Source organism: Cetorhinus maximus, chromosome 16 (genome assembly GCF_964194155.1).
Source record: "Cetorhinus maximus chromosome 16, sCetMax3.hap1.1, whole genome shotgun sequence".
Classification (NCBI taxonomy): Eukaryota; Metazoa; Chordata; class Chondrichthyes; order Lamniformes; family Cetorhinidae; genus Cetorhinus; species Cetorhinus maximus.
The window spans coordinates 63927766-63948775 of NC_135894.1; the positions used below are offsets into that span (position 1 = coordinate 63927766).

The 21010-nt window shown below is 44.0% G+C and overlaps 1 protein-coding gene across 1 annotated transcript in view; it reads right to left on the bottom strand.

Annotated features, from left to right (window-relative positions):
- Positions 1-21010, bottom strand: part of cnksr2a (connector enhancer of kinase suppressor of Ras 2a) — a 579431-nt gene that overhangs the window by 147454 nt on the left and 410967 nt on the right. Inside the window, exon 15 of the mRNA XM_078559925.1 lies at positions 15407-15636. Within this exon, the coding sequence (XP_078416051.1) occupies positions 15407-15636 (230 nt within the window). The remainder of the gene's footprint in view (positions 1-15406; positions 15637-21010) is intronic.

Sequence of the window (21010 nt, forward strand, 5' to 3'; positions counted from 1 at the left end):
GGAGGCCATTCGGCCCAGCGAATCTCACCGGCTCTCTGAGCATTTTAATTTAGTGCCAATCTCCTGTCTTTTCCCCATAACCCTGCATACTGTTCCTCTAAAAATAATCATCCAATGCCCTCTTGAATGCCTCAATTGAACCTCCGTCCGCCACACTTCCAGGCAGTGCATCCCAAACCCTAACTACTCTCTGTGTGAAAAAGTTTTCCCTCACTTCGCATTTACTTCTTTTGCAAAACATTTTAAAACTGCGCCCTCTGGTTCTCGATCCGTTTACGAGCGGGAACAGTTTCTTCCTATCTACTTTGTCCAGACCCCTCATGATTTTGAAAACTTCTATCAAATCTCCTCTTAGCTCCTCTCAAAGGAAAACAGTCCCAACTTCTCCAATCTTTCCTCGTAACTGGAGTGTCTCATCCCTGGAACCATTCTCGTAAACCCCTTCTGCACTATCTCCAATGCGTTCACATACTTCCTGCAGTGTGGCACCGAGAAATGTACACAATACTCCAGCTGAGGTCTAACCAGTGTCTTATATAAGTTCATCATAATCTCACTGCTCTTATAATCTATACTCCTATTAATGAAGCCTAGAATACTGTATGCTTTAGAAACAGCCTTCTCTACCTGTCCTGCCACCTTTAATGACTTATGTACATATACACCCAGTTCTCTCTGCTCCTGCACACCCTTTAGAATAGTATCCTTTAGTATATACTGTCTCTCCATGTTTTTTGTACCAAAGTGCATCACCTCACACTTCTCCGCATTGAACTTCATCTGCCACCTGTCTGCCCACTCCACCAATGTGTCAATGTCCTTCTGAAGTTGTACACTGTCCTCCTCACAGTTTAAAATCCTCCCAAGTTTTGTGTCATCCATAAACTTTGAAATTGTCCCCTGCACACCAAGATCTAGATCATTTATATATATCAGGAAAAGCAAGGGTCCTAATACCGACCCCTGGGGAACTCCACTACAAACCTTCCAGCCTGAAAAATACCCATTAACCATTACTTTCTGTTTCCTATCCCTCAGTCAATTTTGTATCCACGTTGCTACTGACCCTCTTATTCCACCCCCATTCCCATCCACACCTGCACAACACCCCCCACCCCCCCCCCAAAGCCCACACTCCATCACGGCCCTTCCCACCTCCACCGGCTCACCCATTCCACAATCTCCGCAGCATCTCTCCCTTTCCTCTACCATCCCCAACTTCTCCCCCCGCCCCCCTCTCCCCGTTTGGGCCTCCACACCTGCTCCACATCTTCATTCCTCTCCTCCCTGCTAAAATCCCCTCACCCCAGCACAGACCATCGCTGCCCAACAGTACCTCATGCAGCTGTCCGCCTGCAGCATGAAGATTCACCTTCTGGAAGCTGCTGCAGCCACCAGATCCACGCGGTTGATGCTCCGCCCACCCACTGCTGCACATGGTGTTCCTGGGTCCACGGTCACTGGTGGCCTCCATCTTCCAATCTCCACAGGTTGTCCCAGGCCTTCTTCCAAGTGAGCGCTGACATATCCGCCCCCATATTGGTCCAGATGTGTTCTGGACCGACATGGAGTCCCGTTGGTGGTGCAGATGATTGGGCAGGGGGGATATTCCGGTCGCGGTTTCAACTGCATCCCATTAACGGGATGCAAAATGGTTTAACATCGACCTCTGGCAGGAATGGCGACCCCTCCCCCACCCCCCCAACCACCCCCACTTCCCTTTACCATTCTCCTTTTCAATATGTTGATAAAGGCATTAGCTATGATCATCCTTTGCCTGTCCCATACTCTATTTTTCGGTAGCACACGTTCCCGGCGTCATTCCACGCCAGTGGGAAACCGATTTTTCAGCTCCCACCACATTGCTTCCCCTCCCCCCCCACCGCCCGCCATTAAACCCGCTGTGGGGGGAGTGGAAAATTGCACCCTGAGTGACCCTCCTCCTTAGGAGGAAAAGGGACAGATCATCTTGAGTGAAGGGAGTGCTCTGGCTCTCCTGGGCTGCAGTTGAGATTTAATGGGTCCATGTTATAAAGTAAGCATTTCTGTTAATTCATCTGTACTGCCCCAGTACTCTTGAGAAAATTATGCACAAATGTTTCAGTCTGGGTTAAAAACTTATTAATGAGCAGATATTATTATAAGGTCACTTTCAGATCCATTTAATAGCTAAAACAAAATATGTAGCTTATTTGTACTGAGACATTTATGGAGTTACATTGTTTTCATTTGTTCCATTTGCAAGATATTATGAATGTAAATATAAATAATGGTTATTAATTGGTAGTTGCACTTGCTGAAATTACTGATGATGGCCTTGGTACCTACAAATGTATTAAATTACTGTGATATTCATTCAAGTGTCTATGCTTTGCAAAGAAACCTGCAATGATCAGTAGCTGTGTGACAAAAATACACATGTTGCATCTCATGGATTCTACCTTCTGTGCTTTGTCATCCAATAGCTTAATTTTAATGCATAAGAAAAGATTAGCTTTATGCAATCAGCAGGCTCCAACCATTTAATCAATTCCCTGAACAGATGAACTAATCACCAACCAGGCACAGGAGGAAACCATCTGCCACTAACATATTGCATTATACGAGATAAGAGACAGTATCAAGTTAAAAAAAGCTTGCACAAAGGCAAATGTGAACATCCAGCAGACTGCGAGAGCTATAAAAAACAAAGGGCTACAATCAGAGGTGCAAGTCTGGAATAGGCAAGAGGTGATTATATCTAATGCCTTTATCAATATATTGATAATGAGAGTAGTAAAGGGAAATGGGAGGTCACTAATGACAGATGCAGGTGAAACTATAATAGCTAAAAAGAAAATAGTAGACTTGTTAAATGAGTACTTTGTATCTGTTTTTACAGTGGGGGAGAGAAAAACTCAAAAAGGCTAATGGAATGTTGGCCTTTATTTCAAGGGGATTGGAATTCAGAAATGAGGAGGTGATGCCTCAGTTGCACATCCTGGGTCAGGTCCTATCTAGAGCACCACATTCAGATTTGGGTGCTGAACCTCAGGGAAGAGGCATTTGCTTGGTGCACATTTAGTCAAGGTAAAATCTGATAAGGCAATAGATCTTCAGGAGTTGCAGCTTGCCTCAAATGGGGATGTTGTGGATAGAAAAGTGGAACAGTTATCCACAATGATACAGGGTACAGGTGGACCACTTTACTCCTTTTAGGGTGACCTCTCTTTGAAGCTGAAAGTATTCCCAATTAAAAGTACAGGTGCCAGCTGCAATCACCAAGTTCCCTTGTACCTGCGTGTAGACAAGAAAACAATTTGCTGGCGCCAGAAATACAGAAGTAAGTATGATCTTCATTTTTGTACACATTTCTTGCTTGGCCCATCGACAACAACTTGCTTTTTGTAGAGAACCTTTCACACCATAAAAGATCCCAAGGTGCATCAAGGTGCATTAGATTGAGAATGTCTGCAACTATTGGGAGGCACCACTTGAAGCATTATCCCTGTTCACAAACCTCTCATTGTGTGCAAGTTGTAATGGAAAAAATTGCTTTTTGAAGCTGAAAAATCTGGCCAAGGAATAGCAAATGGTTCCCAAAACATACTGGTCCTCTGCAGTTAGGGGATTTTACAGTGTGACCAGTAACTATGGATGCAGAGGGAGGGTAGCTTTGTTCTCCTAACAACCATCTACCTGATGTTTCTTCTCCTTAAAATAATAGGACTTGCTGCAAAGCGAACACACCACTCCTGTTTCCTGGTGAAGCACCGTTGATATAGAGGTTTCTGTGGTTAGGTATCATATGAAAACTAATCGAAGGGAAAAAAAGGAAGAGCTTTTATTTATGTGGCACCTTTCGCAATTTCAGGATGTCTCAAAGCACTTCACAGCCAATGAACTATTTCTGAAGTGTAGTAATGTAGAAAATGCAGCAGCCAATTTGTACACAAGCAATGAGATAATGACCAGATAATCAGTTTTAGGTGTTGGTTGAGGGATAAATGCTGGCCAGGACACAGGGGAGAATTCCTCTGTTCTTCTTTAAATAGCACCAAAGGATCTTTAATGTCTGGCTGAGTGCAAACCCTTTCTTTCATGATGGCTGTGGGGTTGGTATGAAGGGCTCTGAAGCTCTCATAGGTACCATTTGTAATACTTCACATTTGATTAAATCTAACAACCCTTGTAGCGCTTGGCATCCTGACTAACTGATAGATCCTTTCCAGAGGGAGAATGATGATGTGCCCCCCCGCCATCTGCCACTTGCTTGATACACCTGTGCATTGTAGTCTGTCAGATATTGCAGCTGTCTTCTGGTATGGCTTGCAAGGATCTGGTTGTATTTAGGGTTGTCAACTTTCCAGGACTACTCTAGAGCTTTCAGGAATTAAAGATTAATCTCCCATACACTGCTGTGCGCAACCTGGGGGAAGAAGTATAGGTGTATTAAAAAACATGCTTTATTTCAACACTTCTGTTTGTTAGTTCTAAAAGTATCGGCCATGGGGACAGAAGGCTGTTTGCCTGGGTAGGATAGTTGGAGGCGGTGGCTCTGGAATGCATCCAACTAGATTTGGCAACCATTGGTCACGTGAAAGATTCACTTCTACGGGAAAAGTCATTCTTGAATCAGATTTTATGCAGGGGATGATCCAACTATGGCATCCTACCCTATGAAGCAGAAATGGCTAAGAATGGTTTCCTCTGACATGGACGCATATCTAAGATTGAGAGGTATAGCAAAATGCCTTAAGGACCATTACAGCTCCATTTGTTTGCCCCTAAAGAACTCTTGTTTTTCCTCTCAGTATGTTGTACATTGGAATCCACAAAGAAATACCAAGCCAAACCTCTTTGTAACATATGATGTCAAAACCAGCAGTAACCAGGAATACTGAAAAAGTTTCAGCTGAAGAACATGGAGAACTACCCAGCAAAAAACCAATAATTCATGGAGCAAAATACAACAGCGCAAACATAAAAAGGCTTCAAAATAAGTTCATAAAGGACATAAATTTCCCATCCTGAAATCCGCTTCAGTCGGATGCTGGGATTTTCCTACATCTGACTTTTATAGGTGAAGTTTTTGCAGTGGACAAAGCCTCACTTAAGGGTGTAAAGCTTGGTGCGAGGCCTTTTATCAATGGTATGAAAATATTTAAATGAACTGTACATGCTCAGAATAGCCACCAGAATATTCAGCACCTCATAAAAGCTTGGTGAGATTAGGTGTTGATATTTAACCTGCACCTGTAGTCCATATGGTAAATCTGGTGAAGCCTTGGAAACCTCAGGTTTAAAAGCACTCTCTGATTCCTATCTTTAAAATCTAACCTGTTTGAGGTTATTACCACAACTGATGAAAATGTCCAATCTCATGGTTTTTTAATGCTAACTATTTCTAAGCAGACCATAACTGACAGGAAATAGGTTACAGCACAAGGAATGTACAGCCCAAAAGATTAATAGCAGTTCTTTTAGAAATCAAAAATGGTAAGCATTACTCCTGGGACTAAAATATAATTTAAGGCCCAGACAGTTTTATTACATTGCCTAACGAGACTTATTATTTTTAAATATTTTTAATGTCTTTGCTTTCAAGTTAATGAAGAATTAATTTTCTTCTATTTTGGGTTTTTCTGCATGCTTTCTTAATGGCTTATGATGGATTTTGGTGATCACTTAAGAATCAAACTCCCAGGAAAAATAGGCCACTCTTATTAAGGTGTCATTTATTTTACTTAAAGACACGAAGGCGTTTTTCTTAATACTAATTTTTTGCAACCGTAAACTGTTGTTCCGTGGGAATGAACACTAATTTCACTGCCTTGATACTAGAGCTGTTATTATGCTGGCTCTTATATTTTATGTTATGTCTCAGGCAAAGGCTCCCCTATGGTTCACACCGCAAGGTTCTGCTTCAAAAACAAAGGTTTAAACACCAGGAGCAGAATTTTACAGCCTCCACTAGTGGGTCTGCCGCCCAGCTACCTGCCCTCGACCTGATAGAAATCTTACGTGGGGAGATTGAGCAAGGCCTAGGGTGGCGTATGTGCCCTCGCCACAATGGAGGCCTCTAAATGTCCAATTATTGGCCACTTAAGGCTGTTACCAGCACAGCCGCAATTTTGAGGCTGGCGGGAGGTGGTCAGGGATGGGTGGACGTCCAGCAGGTAAGCCTGCTCAGGCCTCATGTGGGAAAGGGCGGTGGGGGTACCTCCATCACTGGCCCCCTTTCCCGATCAGGGCCTCCCACAAGATTTGCCCTGCCCAGTTGCACCCTCACTTACTGACCTTTCCAAATTGATCCCCACTCTGTCCCCAGGGGCCTCCCCTCCTGGCCCCACCATGAGACCTGTAGACTTTGTGGTGGGCTCCCGGCACTTAGAATTTGGGGTCTGCCTGTAGTCCTAGCAGTGGCCACCACTCCCGGTTGCGCCATTGGGACTACAGAGCTGCCAGTCAACCCTGAGTGAAGGGTGAAAGTACAGTCTCCAATCAATTAATGCATTCCGCACTGACTTTTTTGGTGGGGGAAATCAGGAAACCCCACAAACCAAAAAATCCTGCCCAGTAATTGCTTCCTAGATGCCGGATCTCCTGAATTCAAACAGAAACAGCTTGAATATAAAAACTGCTTTGAATGAAAAAATGAAGGATTGAGTAAATTCAGCATAGATGTATCAGCAAGCCCACTGAATCCTACAAAACAAACATTAGCACAAATGGATATTTTAAAATTCCCATGAATAAATCTGGAACCCATAGAATGAACAGAAATGCCCCATTGTTAGCCATGAATTACATATATCTTTTTGAATTAAGGGAACAACTTTGTTTTTAAGCAAAAAACTCCGGATGCTGGAAATCCAAAACAAAAACACAAATACCTGGAAAAACTCAGCATCTGCGGAGAGGAACACAGTTAACGTTTCGAGTCCGTATGACTCTTCAACAGAACTAAGGAAAAATATAAAAGAGGTGAAATATAAACTGGTTTAAGGGGGGGTGGGACAGGTAGAGCTGGATAGAGGGCCCTATTTTTCCATGTTCTGTTGAAGAGTCATACGGACTCGAAACGTTAACTGTGTTCCTCTCCGCAGATGCTGTCAGACCTGCTGAGTTTTTCCAGCTATTTTTGTTTTTGTTTTGTTTGTAGAGTTTCACTCTTATGAAGTAACAAATTAGTTAACATTTACTGATGACATATCCTACTTCGAGAATAAAGTATGAAAGTAAATGCCTGACCACATTCATTTCCTTTTGTACCTATTGAAAGCTTCTTTCTTCAATGCAGTGTTTGAAAACTCAACATAGCCATACATTCCAGATTAAATTCTTTTCCATTTTGCCTATCTTTCTAAGTCATGTAACTTGAAATATTTAGTTCCCAACCTTAGTCATCTCACAACCATGTCTCACATTTGCCTTTATCTGAGCCCTCTGTCCCTTTATTAGCTAAAACTGTCTACCACCCTAGTTAGTGGCTTGGCCCCTATTCCCAACCTGGTTTAAGTGGAGCCTGCCTCAACAGAACAGCTCCCTCTTTCCTTAATGCTGGCACTAATGTTCAGTGAAATGAAACTCCTGCCTCCCACACCGCTCTTCCAGGCACACATTTAAACCTTTAATCTGCCTGCTCATCTGCCGATTTGCATGTGGCTCAGGCAATAATTCGGAGATTTTTATCTTTTGAGGTTCTGCTTTTTAATTCATAACTCTTCAAACTAACTCAGCTGAACCTCATTCCCCTATATCATTGGTTCTTATCTGGACAACAACAATTGCAATCTGCCCTTCCTTCTTGAAGTTCTTCTCCAGTCATGATGGGGTGCCATTAACTTGACAATGGATAGGCAACATAGCAAATCACCTCAAGGAGCTTATTTAAGAACAAACATCTGGTTCCTGTTGACTGCAGTACTTTTCAGGAAGGGAAATGTACTGATAAACAGAAGCGATAAAGCCAGAAGTGCAATTAGACATTTAGTTAACTGGTTGGATAAATAAACCTTGTGAAGTGGTGCACCGTTTTCTTCTGTTTATGCTGTAGTCTTAGTTATTGCTTAGAACAAATGTCATTCATGCTGTGGTCTTTGGAGTCATATCTTAATGCACTGAGGGTTTTGTAGTAAATTTATTCTGTCTCTATCCTTATTTTCATGACCTGGGACAAAGCAGGTGGAAGGGCAATGCTCAAATACACTACACCAATCAGTTGCTTAACACTATGCCTCTCAACGTTTTGATGCTATTTTAATTTTGTTAAGTGCTGATACAGTATTAGTCTTTTTTCAAGAGAGAAAGAAGGTGAAAATGAGATAGACAGACCAGAGTAAAAAGAAAAGCTAGGTGGGTTTATTGCTACTGCTGTAACAATTGATTAAGTGGCATGGTGAAATGTAGCTTCTCATGGGGATTATGGTCACATTCCATAAAGCCAATTAAATTAGTCTTGTGGTTGCAAGTTCTTATGCAAAATTAGGAATATCAGCAACTAGGTGTTCCCCAACAGGTTTAGAGACCAAATCATAATATAAGTCAATACTATTACTCTGTCTACATCATGTTTGTGCTCAGCTCCTTAATTCCACAATTTATTTTAGCCCAGTACAATGTAATGACTTTCTGCATTAATAATAGATGAATCAGGCATGAGCCAGCATGAATTATAAAATGGTCCACTCATTATAATGTAACTGCAGTTTATGTATTCTACTTATCTTTAAAATAAAAAGAAACAACTATCAGCAGTTTGGGCAATTTTGTTTGTCAGCATTGGGACCAGGGAGCGCAACAACATAAACTGTTATACTTAAGGCTATAGCAAATGATGTAGCAGGTTTCATACTGGTGATGCAATCAGCAATACAAAATGAATTAAAGCAAGTTATTAAGAGAGAGTGCTTCAATAACTGAAGCTCAAGGTTTTCTATTCCACCACAGTGCCATCTTATTCTAGCCACAGACTTCCTCACTGCAATGTTATGTTTGGGTCCCTAATGTACTGACTGATCAAGAATTTCTTCCATCAATTTTACTGTCCTTACTATTGATTGTAATTCATAATTTCACAAAATTGTATACAAATTCAAAATGACTTCTAATATGAACTCCCATTTGGAGATGAAGCTATGTTGTAAGCAGTTGCAAGGAATAGGAATGGAATTGTTTGAGCCTCTGGTTTTGTGCAAGTCCTACTACATAAGAACATAAGCATAGGAGCACATAAGATCCTGTGACTGACAACTTTGAAATTGATGGTCATAAGAAATAGGAGCAGGAGTAGGCCATTCCGCCCCTCAATCCTACTCTACTATTCAGTAAGATCATGGCTGATCAGGTTGTGGCCTTAAGTCTACTTTTCTGCGTGGTTCCCATAACCCTTGACTTCCTTGTAGATCAAAAATCTTGCCTAACTCAGCCTTAAGAATGTTCAATGATGCAGCCCCCTATGCCACCTGGGGTACAAATCCCAAAGAATAACAATCCTCTGAAAGAAGTGGATCCTCCTCAATTTTCCTTATTTTGAAACAATGCCCCTTGGTTCTAGATTCCCCACACGAGGAAACATCCTTTCAGCATCTAGCCTCCTCAGAATCTTACATTTTTCAATAATCTACATATATTAATACAAAGGGCCCTGTCTTTTGCAGACAGAAAAATTATTTACACATATTGCACCTGTTTCAGCTAAATAAAATGTGACAGCCATTCGCAGGTTCATTCCGCAGGGCAATGCCTTGACCAATCAGTGTCAAGCTGCCTGGTTTAAGTTTCAAACAATGCTTGGCCGTTAACTGTCAGTCAGAATCAATTGGTGCATTCACCATGACAACACTGCTACAAAGCAGAGTCCATTTGCCAATCAATAAGCACTCTCTTCTCATATTGTATAAACTGTTGTTCGCTTTATCATTGGTATTCTTGCAAATTGTCCTGATGAGTGCAAGACAAAAAGCTTTGACAAAAAATCTTTTTTCAGCAATACTCAAGAAGATTACATATAAATGAATAATAACAATAAAAGGAAGAAAATTACCCGATCACAGAGATCTAACTTTAGTTAAAATATGTGTTTAAAAACTATTCCAATGCATTAAAATAATCAGTTAGTGCATCTTGCCCTGAGTGCATATCCTCATCCATACATCAAACTCCAGTTAAAATCTCTTATAGATAAAGGCGCAAACAAGTTCAGGAGCCGATTTGTCCTGCATCTGATAGATTGTAGCCTTTTCTCTGAACATATCCAACAGTAATACTCATACAAGAAGTGATTCCCATTCTTCATGACACTCTAGTTTTGTCAAAATTCATTGAGAGCAGATTTCATCAAGAGCAGATTGTCATTAATAAAGATTATTCATAGTTGAAGCTCTAGCACCGATCTCCACTTGATAATGTTTGCCAACCTGAAAATGGCACATTTATCCTGACTCTGTTTCCCATTAGTTAGTTAATCTTCTATCAAAGCTAATGTATTATCCCTTACACCATGAACTCTTATCTTGTGTAGTAACCTTTTATGTGGCATCTTTCTGAATGCCTTTTCAAAATACAGTACACTACATTTTCTAGTTTCCTTTTATCTACCCTTCCTGCTACATCCTTAAAGAACTCTAATAAATTTGTCAAACAAGATTTCCCTTTCATAAAACAATGTCAACTCCATTTGACTGTATTTTGCTTTTCTAAATACCCTGTTACTTCTTCCTTAATAATGGATTCCACAATTTTCTCAATGATAGATAGTGAGCTAATTGGCCTAAATTTTCCTCCATTCTACCTCCCTCCTTTCTTGAGTTAAAGTGTTACATTTGCGGTTTTTCAATCCTCAGGGACCTTTCCAGAACCGAGGGAATTTTGGAGTATTACATCCACCATATCTTTTATGACCCGAGGATGTAGGTCATCAGGTCCTGGGGAATTGTCAGCCTTTAGTCCCATTAGTTTTCCAAACACTTTTTCTCCAGTGATAGTGATTATTTTAATTCATTCTGGGGATATGGGCTTCGCCAGCTGGGCCAGCATTTATTGCCCATCCCTAGTTGCCCTTGAGAAGGTGGTTGTGAGCTGCCATCTTGAAACACTGCAGTCCATGTGGTGTAGGTACACCCACAGTGCTGTTAGGATGGGAATTCTATGATTTTGACCCAGCAATATTGAAGGAACGGCGATATATTTCCAAGTCAGGATGGTGAGTAACTTGGAGGGGAACTTCCAGGCAGGGGTGTTCCGATTTATCTGCTGCCCTTGTCCTTCTAGGTGGTAGTGGTCATGGGTTTGGAAAGTGCTATCTAAGAAGCCTTGGTGAATTCCTGCAGTGCATCTTGTAGATGGTACACACTGCTGCTACTGTGCATCAGTGGTGGAGGGAGTGAATATTTGTGGATGTGGTACCAATCAAGCGGGCAACTTTGTCCTGGATGGTGTCAAACATCTTGAGCATTGTGGGAACTGCACTCATCCAGGCAAGTGGGGAGTATTCCATCACACTCCTGACTTGTGCCTTGTTGATGGTGGATAGACTTTGGGGAGTCAGGAGGTGAGTTACTCACTGCATGATTCCTAGCCTCAGACATGCACTTGTAGCCACAGTATTTATATGGCTAGTCCAGTTCTGTTTCTGGTCAATGTTAACCCCCAGGATGTTGATAGTGGGGGATTCAGTGATGGTAATGACATTGAACATCAAGGGGTGATGGTTAGATTCTCTCTTGTTGGAGATTGTCATTGTCTGATACTTGTGTGGCGTGAATGTTACTTGCCACTTGTCAGTCCAAGCCTCAATATTGTCCAGATCTTGCTGCATTTGGACATGGACTGCTTCTGAGGAGTTGCGAACGGATCTGAACATTGTGTAGTCGTCAGCGAACATCCCCACTTCTAACCTTATGATGGAAGGAAGGTCTTTGATGAAGCAGCTGAAGCAGGTTGGGCCGAGGACACTACCCTGAGGAACTCCTGCAGTGATGTCCTGGAGCTGAGATGACCGACTTCCAATAACCACAACCATCTTCCTTTGTGCTAGGTATAACTCCAACCAGTGGAGAGCTTTCCCCCTGATTCCCATTGACTCCAGTTTTGCTAGGGCTCCTTGATGCCACACTCGGTCAAATGCAGCCTTGATGTCAAGGGCAGTCAGTCTCGGGAGCTCAGTTCTTTTGTCCACATTTGAACAAAGGCTGTAATGAGGTCAGAGCTGAGTGGCCCTGGCGGAACCCAAACTGGGTGTCAGTGAGCAGGTTATTTCTAAGCAAGTGCTGCTTGATAGCAATGATGAAGACCCCTTCCATTACTTTACTGATGATCGAGAGTAGACTGATGGGGTGGTAATTGGCCGTGTTGGATTTGTCCTGCTTTTTGTGTACAGGACATACCTAGGCAATTTTCCACATTGTCGGGTTAACGCCAGTGTTGTAGCTGTAATGGAACAGCTTGGCTAGGGGCACGGCAAGTTCTGGAGCACAAGTCTTCAGTACTATTGCCGGAATATTTTCAGGGCCCGTAGCCTTTGCAGTATCCAATGCCTTCTGCCATTTCTTGATATCACGTGGAGTGAATCGAATTGGCTGAAGACTGGCACCTGTGATGCTGGGGACCTCAGGAGGAGACCGAGATGGATCATCCACTCGGCACTTCTAGCTGAAGATTGTAGCAAATACTTCAGCCTTATATTTTGCACTGATGTGCTGGGCTCCTCCATCATTGAGGATGGGAATATCTGTGGAGCCTCCTCCTCTAGTGAGTTGTTTAATTGTCCACCACCATTCACAACTGGATGTGTCAGGATTGCAGAGCTTAGATCTGATCCGTTGGTTGTGCGCTCGCTTAGCCCTGTCTATCACTTGCTGCTTATGCTGTTTGGTACGCAAGTAGTCCCGTGTTATAGCTTCACCAGGTTGGCACCTAATTTTTAGGTAGGCCTGGTGCGCTCATGGCATGCCCTCCTGCGCTTTTCATTGAACCAGTGTTGATCTCTTGGCTTGATAGTAATGGTAGAGTGGGGGATATGCTGGGCCATGAGGTTGGTTTCCTCACTACTTGCCGCTGACCCAGTCTAGCAGCTATGTCATTTAGGACTCGGCCAGTTCAGTCAGTTGTGGTGCTACCGAGCCACTCTTGGTGATGGACACTTGATTGTGTTCGAGTACAATTCTGCTGCTGCTGATGGCTCACAGCGTCTCATGGATGCCCAGTCTTCAGTTGCTAGATCTGTTCAAAATCTGTCCCATCTAGCACAGTGGTAGTGCTATACAACATGATGGATGGTACCTTCAATGTGAAGGTGGGGCTTTGTCTTCACAATGACTATATAGTGGTCACTCCTACCGATACTGTCATGGACAGATGCATCTGTGGCAGGCAGGTTGGTGAGGATGAGGTCGAGTATGTTTTTCCCTCTTGTTGTTTCCCTCACCACCTGCTGCAGACCCAGTCTAGCAGCTATGTCATTTAGGACTCGGCCAGTTCAATCAGTAGTGGTGCTACCGAGCCACTCTTGGTGACGGACATGGAAGTCCCCCACCCAGAGTACGTTCTGTGCCCTTGCCACCCTCAGTGCTTCCTCATGGCATTGATTCATCAGCTGAGGGAGGGCAGTACGTGATAATCAGCAGGAGGTTTCCTTGCCTATGTTTGACTTGATGCCATGAGGCTTCATGGGGTTTGAATTGTTTTAAGTTCCTCCCTCCCTTTTGCCCCATGATTTTCTACTATACTTGGGAAGCTTTTCTTGTCTTCTACTGTGAAGACAGATGCTTAACGCTTGTCCAAAGTCTCTGCCATTTCCTTGCTCCCATTATCAATTGCCGATTCTCATCCTTTGAGGGACCAACATTCACTTTAGCTTCTGTCATCCTTTTTATATACTTGCAGAAGCTTTGTTTTTATATTTCTTGCTAGTTTACTCCCAAATTCTAATTTCTCCCTCTTTATTATTTTTTAAAGCTATCCTTTACTGATTTCTAAAATTTTTCCCATCGTCTTGCCAACTACTGATCTTCATAGCATAGTACACCTTTACTTTCAATTTGATACCACCCTTAACTTCTCAGTTAGCCACAAATGGTGCATCCTTCTTGTAGAGTCTTACTTTCTCAATGGAATACATCTTTGATGAGAGTTATGAAATATCTCCTTAAATGTCAGCCACTGCTTATCTACTCTTACCTTTTAACCTATTTTCACAGTCGACTCTAGCCAACTCTGTCTTCATACTTTTGTAATTGCCTTTATTTAAGTTTAAGACACTAATTTCAGATCCAAATTTCTCACCTTCAAACCGAACGCAAAATTCTATCATGCTTTGGTAATTTTTGCGTACAGGATCCTTTACTAAGCGATCTTAATTAATCTTGTCTCATTACACATCCCCATGTCTAAAATAGCCTGTTCTCTGGTTGGTTCCAGAACATACTGTTCTAAGAAACTGTCTCGAATACACTCTATGAACTCGTCCTTAAGGCTACCTTTGCCAATTTGTTTTGTCCAGTCTATATGCAGATTAAAATCACCCACTATTATTGTAGTGCTTTTCTTACAAGCCCCCATTATTTCTTGGTTTATGCTCTATCCTACAGTGTAGCTACTATTAGGGGACCTATAAACTACTCCCATCAGTGACTTCTTCCTCTTGCTATTTCTCATCTCCTGATTCTACATCTTGAGCCTCTGAAACAAGATCATTTCTCACTACTGTACTGATCACATTCTTTATTAACAGAGCTACGACACCTCCCTTTCCTTTCTTCCTGTCCTTCTGAAATGTCAAATACTTTTTAATGCATAGTTCCCAGCCTTGGTCACTTTTCAACCATGTCTTTGTAACGGCTATCATATCATATTCATTTATGTCTGTTTGTGCTATCAACTGATCATTTTCTTACAAATACTGACTGCATTCCAAGAGCCTTTATTTCTGTCTTTTCACCATTTAAACTGTTAATGGTCTAGAAGGAATGTCAACTAAGGATACTCACTAAGTAAAAGTAATATTAAAAAAATTATGAAAAGTTTGCATTCAAACCTCACTTTGCCAATTACAGATTCTCACTTTGTACTCAGAGACTTTCATATATCTGTTGGTTAAAAGTTAAAGTTCTGGGAGAGTGAAGATTAATTGTTCACTGAGAGTAACATTTGGTCTTGCTAAACATTATGTGAGAGTGCTGAAGGAAAAACAGAGACACTTCATCCGTTAATAACCCCCTCTTGTTACTTTAAAAAATTATCATTTTAAAATTTCTTTTATGTTGCCACAGATGCTATCAAAGAAAACAGTGGTTTCTGAAACTAGATGCAGTACTCCCTGTTTTTGATTCATGAAAATAAGGCATACCTGAGTGAACTATTCAATACAAAATTAAATTAATGTCAGAGATTGTTCAAGAGAAAGTTAAAGCCATAATTTACTTACATGGTATAGGGTGATGGTGTTGTTTTCTGGCAGAGGTGTACTCAGGGAATCCTGTCGAACAGCGTCTAGGTGTACTGGTGTTGGCAGTGCATAATGGCTGATGGGATGGTTTGGGCTGCTTAACTTGTCGCTCTTCTTCCTGGATCGTTTGCCTGTGTCTCTTTTAACTAAATACTCCTCTTGAATGATGGGGATCTTATCATCGCTCATGTACCTCATCAGTGAACTTTCTATGTATAGAGGAATAATGCATGATAAGCAACCTTGTAATGAGCAATAGGCTTGTATAGGAAGAAGGTTTTCTTTTCAAAAAGAATCACGCTACAAAACATTTATATGCTACAGTGCTTATCTTATCACTAGAAAGCCATAAAAATTTCACTGGAGGAGAAATTAATTTGCATAGTGTCGTCAGCTCCTTGGGGACAGTAGAAGACACAAAAAGCATCTCAAGATTAGTAGAAAATCAAGAGGCAAAAGGGAGAGAGGAACTTAAAACAATCACTGTCACTAAAGAGAAAAAGTAATGGGTAAATTAATAAGGCTGACATGTCGCCTGGATTTGCATCCTAGGTCTTAAAAAAAAGTGACTGCAGAGATAGTGGATGAATTGGTTGTAATCTTCCAAAATTCCCTAGGTTCTGGAAAGGTCCCAGCGGATTGGATAACTGAAAATGTAACACCTCTGTTTGAGAAAGGGAGGAGACAAAAGCAGGAAATTATAGGCTAGTTAGCCTAATGTCTGTCATTCAGAAAGTGCTTGAATCCATTATTAAAGAGGTAGTGGCAGGACATTTAGAAAATCATAATCCTTTTAAGCAGAATCAACATGGTCTTGAGAAAGAAATCTTGTTTGTCAAATTTATTAGAGTCTTTGCAGATGTCACTGGACTAGTAATCCAGGAGCCCAAGCTAATGTTCTGGGGACAGGAGTTCAAATCCCACCATGGCAGCTAGTGGAATTTGAATTCAAGTACTAATCTGGAATTGAAAGCTAATCTCAGTAATGGTGACCATCAAACCACTGTTGATTGTTGTAAAAACCCATCTGGTTCACTAATATCCTTTAGGGAAGGAAATCTGCTATCCCTACCTGGTCTGGCCTACATGTGACTCCAGATCCACAGTAATGTGGTTGACTCTTAACTGCCCTCTGCAATGGTGTGGCAAGCCACTCAGTTTAAGTGCAATTAGGGATGTGAAATAAGTGCTGGCCTTGCCAGCGACGCCACAGCCCATGAACGAATAAAGAAACAAGCAGGGTGGATAAAAGGAAACCTGTAGATCTAGTGTTTTTGGATTTCCAAAAGGCATTTGATGAAATTTTAATACACAAGATAAGAGGTAATATATTAGCATTGATAGAGGCCTGGCTACCTAACAGGAAACAGCAAGTCAGGATAAATGGGTCATTTTCATGATGGCAAACTGTAACTAGTGGAGTGCCACAGATATCAGTGCTGGGGCTCAACTATTTACCATCAATATTAATGACTTGGATGATGAGACCAACTGTATTTCAGTCAAATTTGCTGACAATATGAGAATAGGTAGGAAAGCAAGTTGTGAGGAAGATATGAAGAATCTGCAAAGCAATATAGATGAGTTAAATGAGTGGGCAGATGGAGTATGATCTGGGAAAATGTGAGGCTGTCAATTTGACAGAAAGATTAAGCAAGCAGTATATTATTTAAATGTAGGGAGCCTGCAGAATGCTGCAGTACAGAGAGATCTGGACGTCCTTGTACAAGAATTACATAGGGCAGAATTTTCCTGTTGTCGCACGGGGGCAGGCCCCGCACATCAGCGCGTAAAATGACGCACGGTCACACCAGGCGAGCGTCCTGACGTCACCACGTGCCATCGCGACATTTCATTGGGTGGGCGCACGACGATGTCCGACGCGCGCCCGCTGTTAATTAACGGGCTACTTAAGGCTCTTGAGTGTTCAATCGACTCTGATTTTTCAGTGCCCATACAATCTTTGGGTCGGCGCACATGTACAATGGGCAGGCGGGTCGGACACGTTTGTATTAATCTCATAAGAGGGATAAGAGGGCTCACTGGGGTTGTGAATGTGACAGTCAAGTATTTATTTTTGAAAATTTTTCAAACTTGCCTGTGTGATCTGTAGTACTTCAAAAGGCATACCAGCTGCTTTTTCTGGACTCTTAACCTTCAGGTCAGCACTCTGCAATGAGCATTCTTTTCTGGGCCTGCAGGTTTCAGGAAACCTTCCATTAGCCTGGGTATGGGAGCTGAACTGTCCACCGAAGGCAGCTCCTCTGAGGAGGAAGGGAGAGCTAGAAGAGGGAAGAGGCCAGGAGTGCACATTCAGCCTCCAGGGGAGCCACCTTTGGGAGGACTGGCGCAGGCACAAGGGGCGCAGGGCCAAGAGGTAGACCAAGGCAGAAGGAGCCGCGGAAGGCTCCACTATCTTGCTCTCAGGGTATACAGGAAGCGAAGCAGCTACCTCAATATGTCTGAGGTGCAGTGCTGAAGGAGGCTCTGTCTCTCAAGGGAGACAGTCAACTATATCTGTCAGATGATCGGGCCTGAGATCTCCGCTGTGTGGCTGGACACCCCATGCCAGTGGTTCTAAAGGTCACATCTGCCCATAACATCTATGCCTCTGGCTCATTCCAGGACTCGGTGGGTGATCTTTGCGGTGTCTCCCAATCAGCAGTCCACACTTGTGTCAAGCAGGTTACAGACGCTCTATTCAGGCGTGCATTGACTTTCATCCACTTCTGTTGATACCAGGCAAGCCAGGCACAGTGAGCCAGAGGCTTCGCGGCCATTGCTGGCTTCCCCTGTGTCCAGGGTGCAATAGGCTGCACACATGTGGCCATCAAGGCGCCAGCAGATGAGGCCGGTGCCTTCGTCAATAGGAAGGGCTTCCACTCCATGAACGTGCAGATAGTGTGTGATCACAGGATGCTGATTCTACATGTCTGTGCAAGGTACGCAGGCAGCTCCCACGATGCCTACATCCTCAGACACTTCCAGGTGCCGAGGCTCTTCATGGCTCTAGCCTGGCTTGATGGATGGCTGCTGGGTGATGAGGGCTATCCCCTCTGAAGGTGCCTCATGGCACCTCTCCGCCATCCAAGAACAGAGGCTGAGCAGCACTACAATAGGAGCCACGACTCCACAAGGGCTGTGGTGGAGAGAACCATTGGTCTTCTCAAGATGCACTTCTGATGCCTGGACTGCACTCCAATACCCCCCAGATCTTGTCTCGGTGATAGTGGTTACATGCTGCGTTCTCCACAATCTTGTGCTGGAAAGAGGGGACGCAGTGGACGATGAAGACATCGACGCAGCGGCTGCGGCTGCACACGATGAATCCAGCAGTGAGTCCGAGGATGAGGAAGCACAGAGAAATGCTGAGGGGGTAGACGCTGACCCGGGCATACTCCAGGGAGGCAGGGACACCCGGGAGGCTTTAATCCAATGCACCTTCAGCTTGCACACCACAGATGGTCCACCAGGACAAGCCTGGGCTGTCGGCTCGATACTCGACACCTAAGTGCAAAATCTGTCAGGTTAGCAACAGTAACTAAGGGCCTTATTAATAAAGCTGAATGTCCAACAAAGCACTTAATACAGTTTTGGAAACCATACACATGCAGAAGAAATGAGGCACCCTCAGCCATAGTGACATATCTGAATTTAATGTGTCAAGCAAAGCAAATAATTACAAAAAAAAGACAATAGTGTTACAAATCAAATAAAATCATAAGGGCCTCATCTCGGGCTAACACACAAGCACCAGTGAAAAACCCGTGGTGTGCCTAAGGTACCTTATGTTTATGTTTCCGGGTGCTACGTCTTGGTGCTGCCCCATTGCTCGGAGTGGCAACTGAGATAGCCTGCTGACTCTGCTGTCCTGTTGGCCTTGATGGCCTTGGCGGTCGACCTCTGGCCTGTGGAGCCTGTGCTGGCCCCGGCTGAGAGGGAGTTGCCAGTTCCGCAGCTGGCATCTCCCCAGTCGTCGCAGCCTCACCGGATGATACGGTCACTGGGAAAGGGGCAGAGGAGCTGCCGCCCTCATCCAGAGCGCCCTGAGAGGAGTTTGCGGATACAACAGGCAGCTGCTGCGCTGACGTGAGGTCGCTTCGGACCTCCCTGCTCACCGTGGATGGATGGGCACCAAGCTGGGAAACTTGATGTCCACACCATCTCCCACACTGGCACTGACCATCTGAGGTCAATGGTGATGTGAGGGCTTGCTGGGTGTGTCTCCTGGAGGAGCCTCTCCACAAGAATCACCTCTTTCTCCACGGATGACGCATGGTGCTCGGACATGTGGCTCATTGCTTCGGCAAGCGTCCGCGTGGACTCCTCCACCATGGAGGCCAAGCCAAGCATAGCCTCATGTCTCTCCCCCAGATGCTCCCGCACACCCCTTTCATGCCCCTGCTGCATCGCTGACGACTCCAGAGGCACATCATCAGGCACCAACTGAGCATGTGCCTAGTTCCCTGCAGTCCTCCAACTGTTGGCGTCATGGGCACTCTCTGTCTCTGCCAGCTCCTCCAGCAACTGTGAAGTGCCCTCACCGCTGTGCCCTGGGACACTAGCCGTTGTTCAAATTCCCACCGAGGTGCTAGTATCTGCGCTGATGCCTGCCTCGCAGAAATGGTGTGACACTGGTGAGACTTCAGGCCCCTCAGGTGTGAGAAGGGGCCTCTGCTGCTCCTCCTCCCGGCCGTGCTCTGATGATGCTCAAAGGAAGAGCAAGGACAGTGGATCACTTAGCGTGGAGACAATGTCAATGTGCATCCCTGTCCCCTGGATCATTATCCTTGTCCTTCCATAACCAATGGTCAAACCATGTTGCAAAATTACATCATTTAATATTCTGCATTGCTATGGCTGTTGGTAGGGCAATGCTGACCTCACTGCTGGACATAAATACCTGGCCATGGCATCCCAGCTTCACCGACACCAGTGGACCTGGGTGCATGGCACCTTTCCAGATTCCAGGGCCTCCTGCTCGAAATGGCTTAGAATGGTGATCTGTGCCTGGCTGCTGCCAGTCCTCACACACTCTGCCATGTTATGAGCATTCTTCTCCTGAAAATGAGAGAAGGGCATTGATTAGTGCAAGTTGCACATGAACTCTGTTTGCGCATGGCCCACCCCAACCAGAGTGGGACATATCAGGGCTCCAGTGCCTCCTCACCCCGCTGCTGCCGAACACTCACACAAAGATGCTAGGCCTGTTCCCCACTCCCCCACTTGAACACGAGCTGCCTACATCACATTAGGCACCACACGGTATATCCTTCCATTGCAGGGAGGCACAAGCACATGGAGCGCAGCAGATGGTTCATTGTCACGCCACCTTGAAGCTCCCCTCCCACCATCTCATCACTCTGACTAGGACATGTCTTGGAGTTCTAACACAGAGCCTAAGCGCAGCTCCTCCAGGTTGCCCCCAAACTAGTCATGTGGGACTCAGCGTAACACATGCTGCGGGGGCTAAGCACATCTCCTCACCACCCTATCAGGCTGACCTCAGCATGGGCAATGTCTGCTTGCCCACCCAGCAAAGAACAAATGCCATCAATGATTCAATGCAGTCACGACACCCAC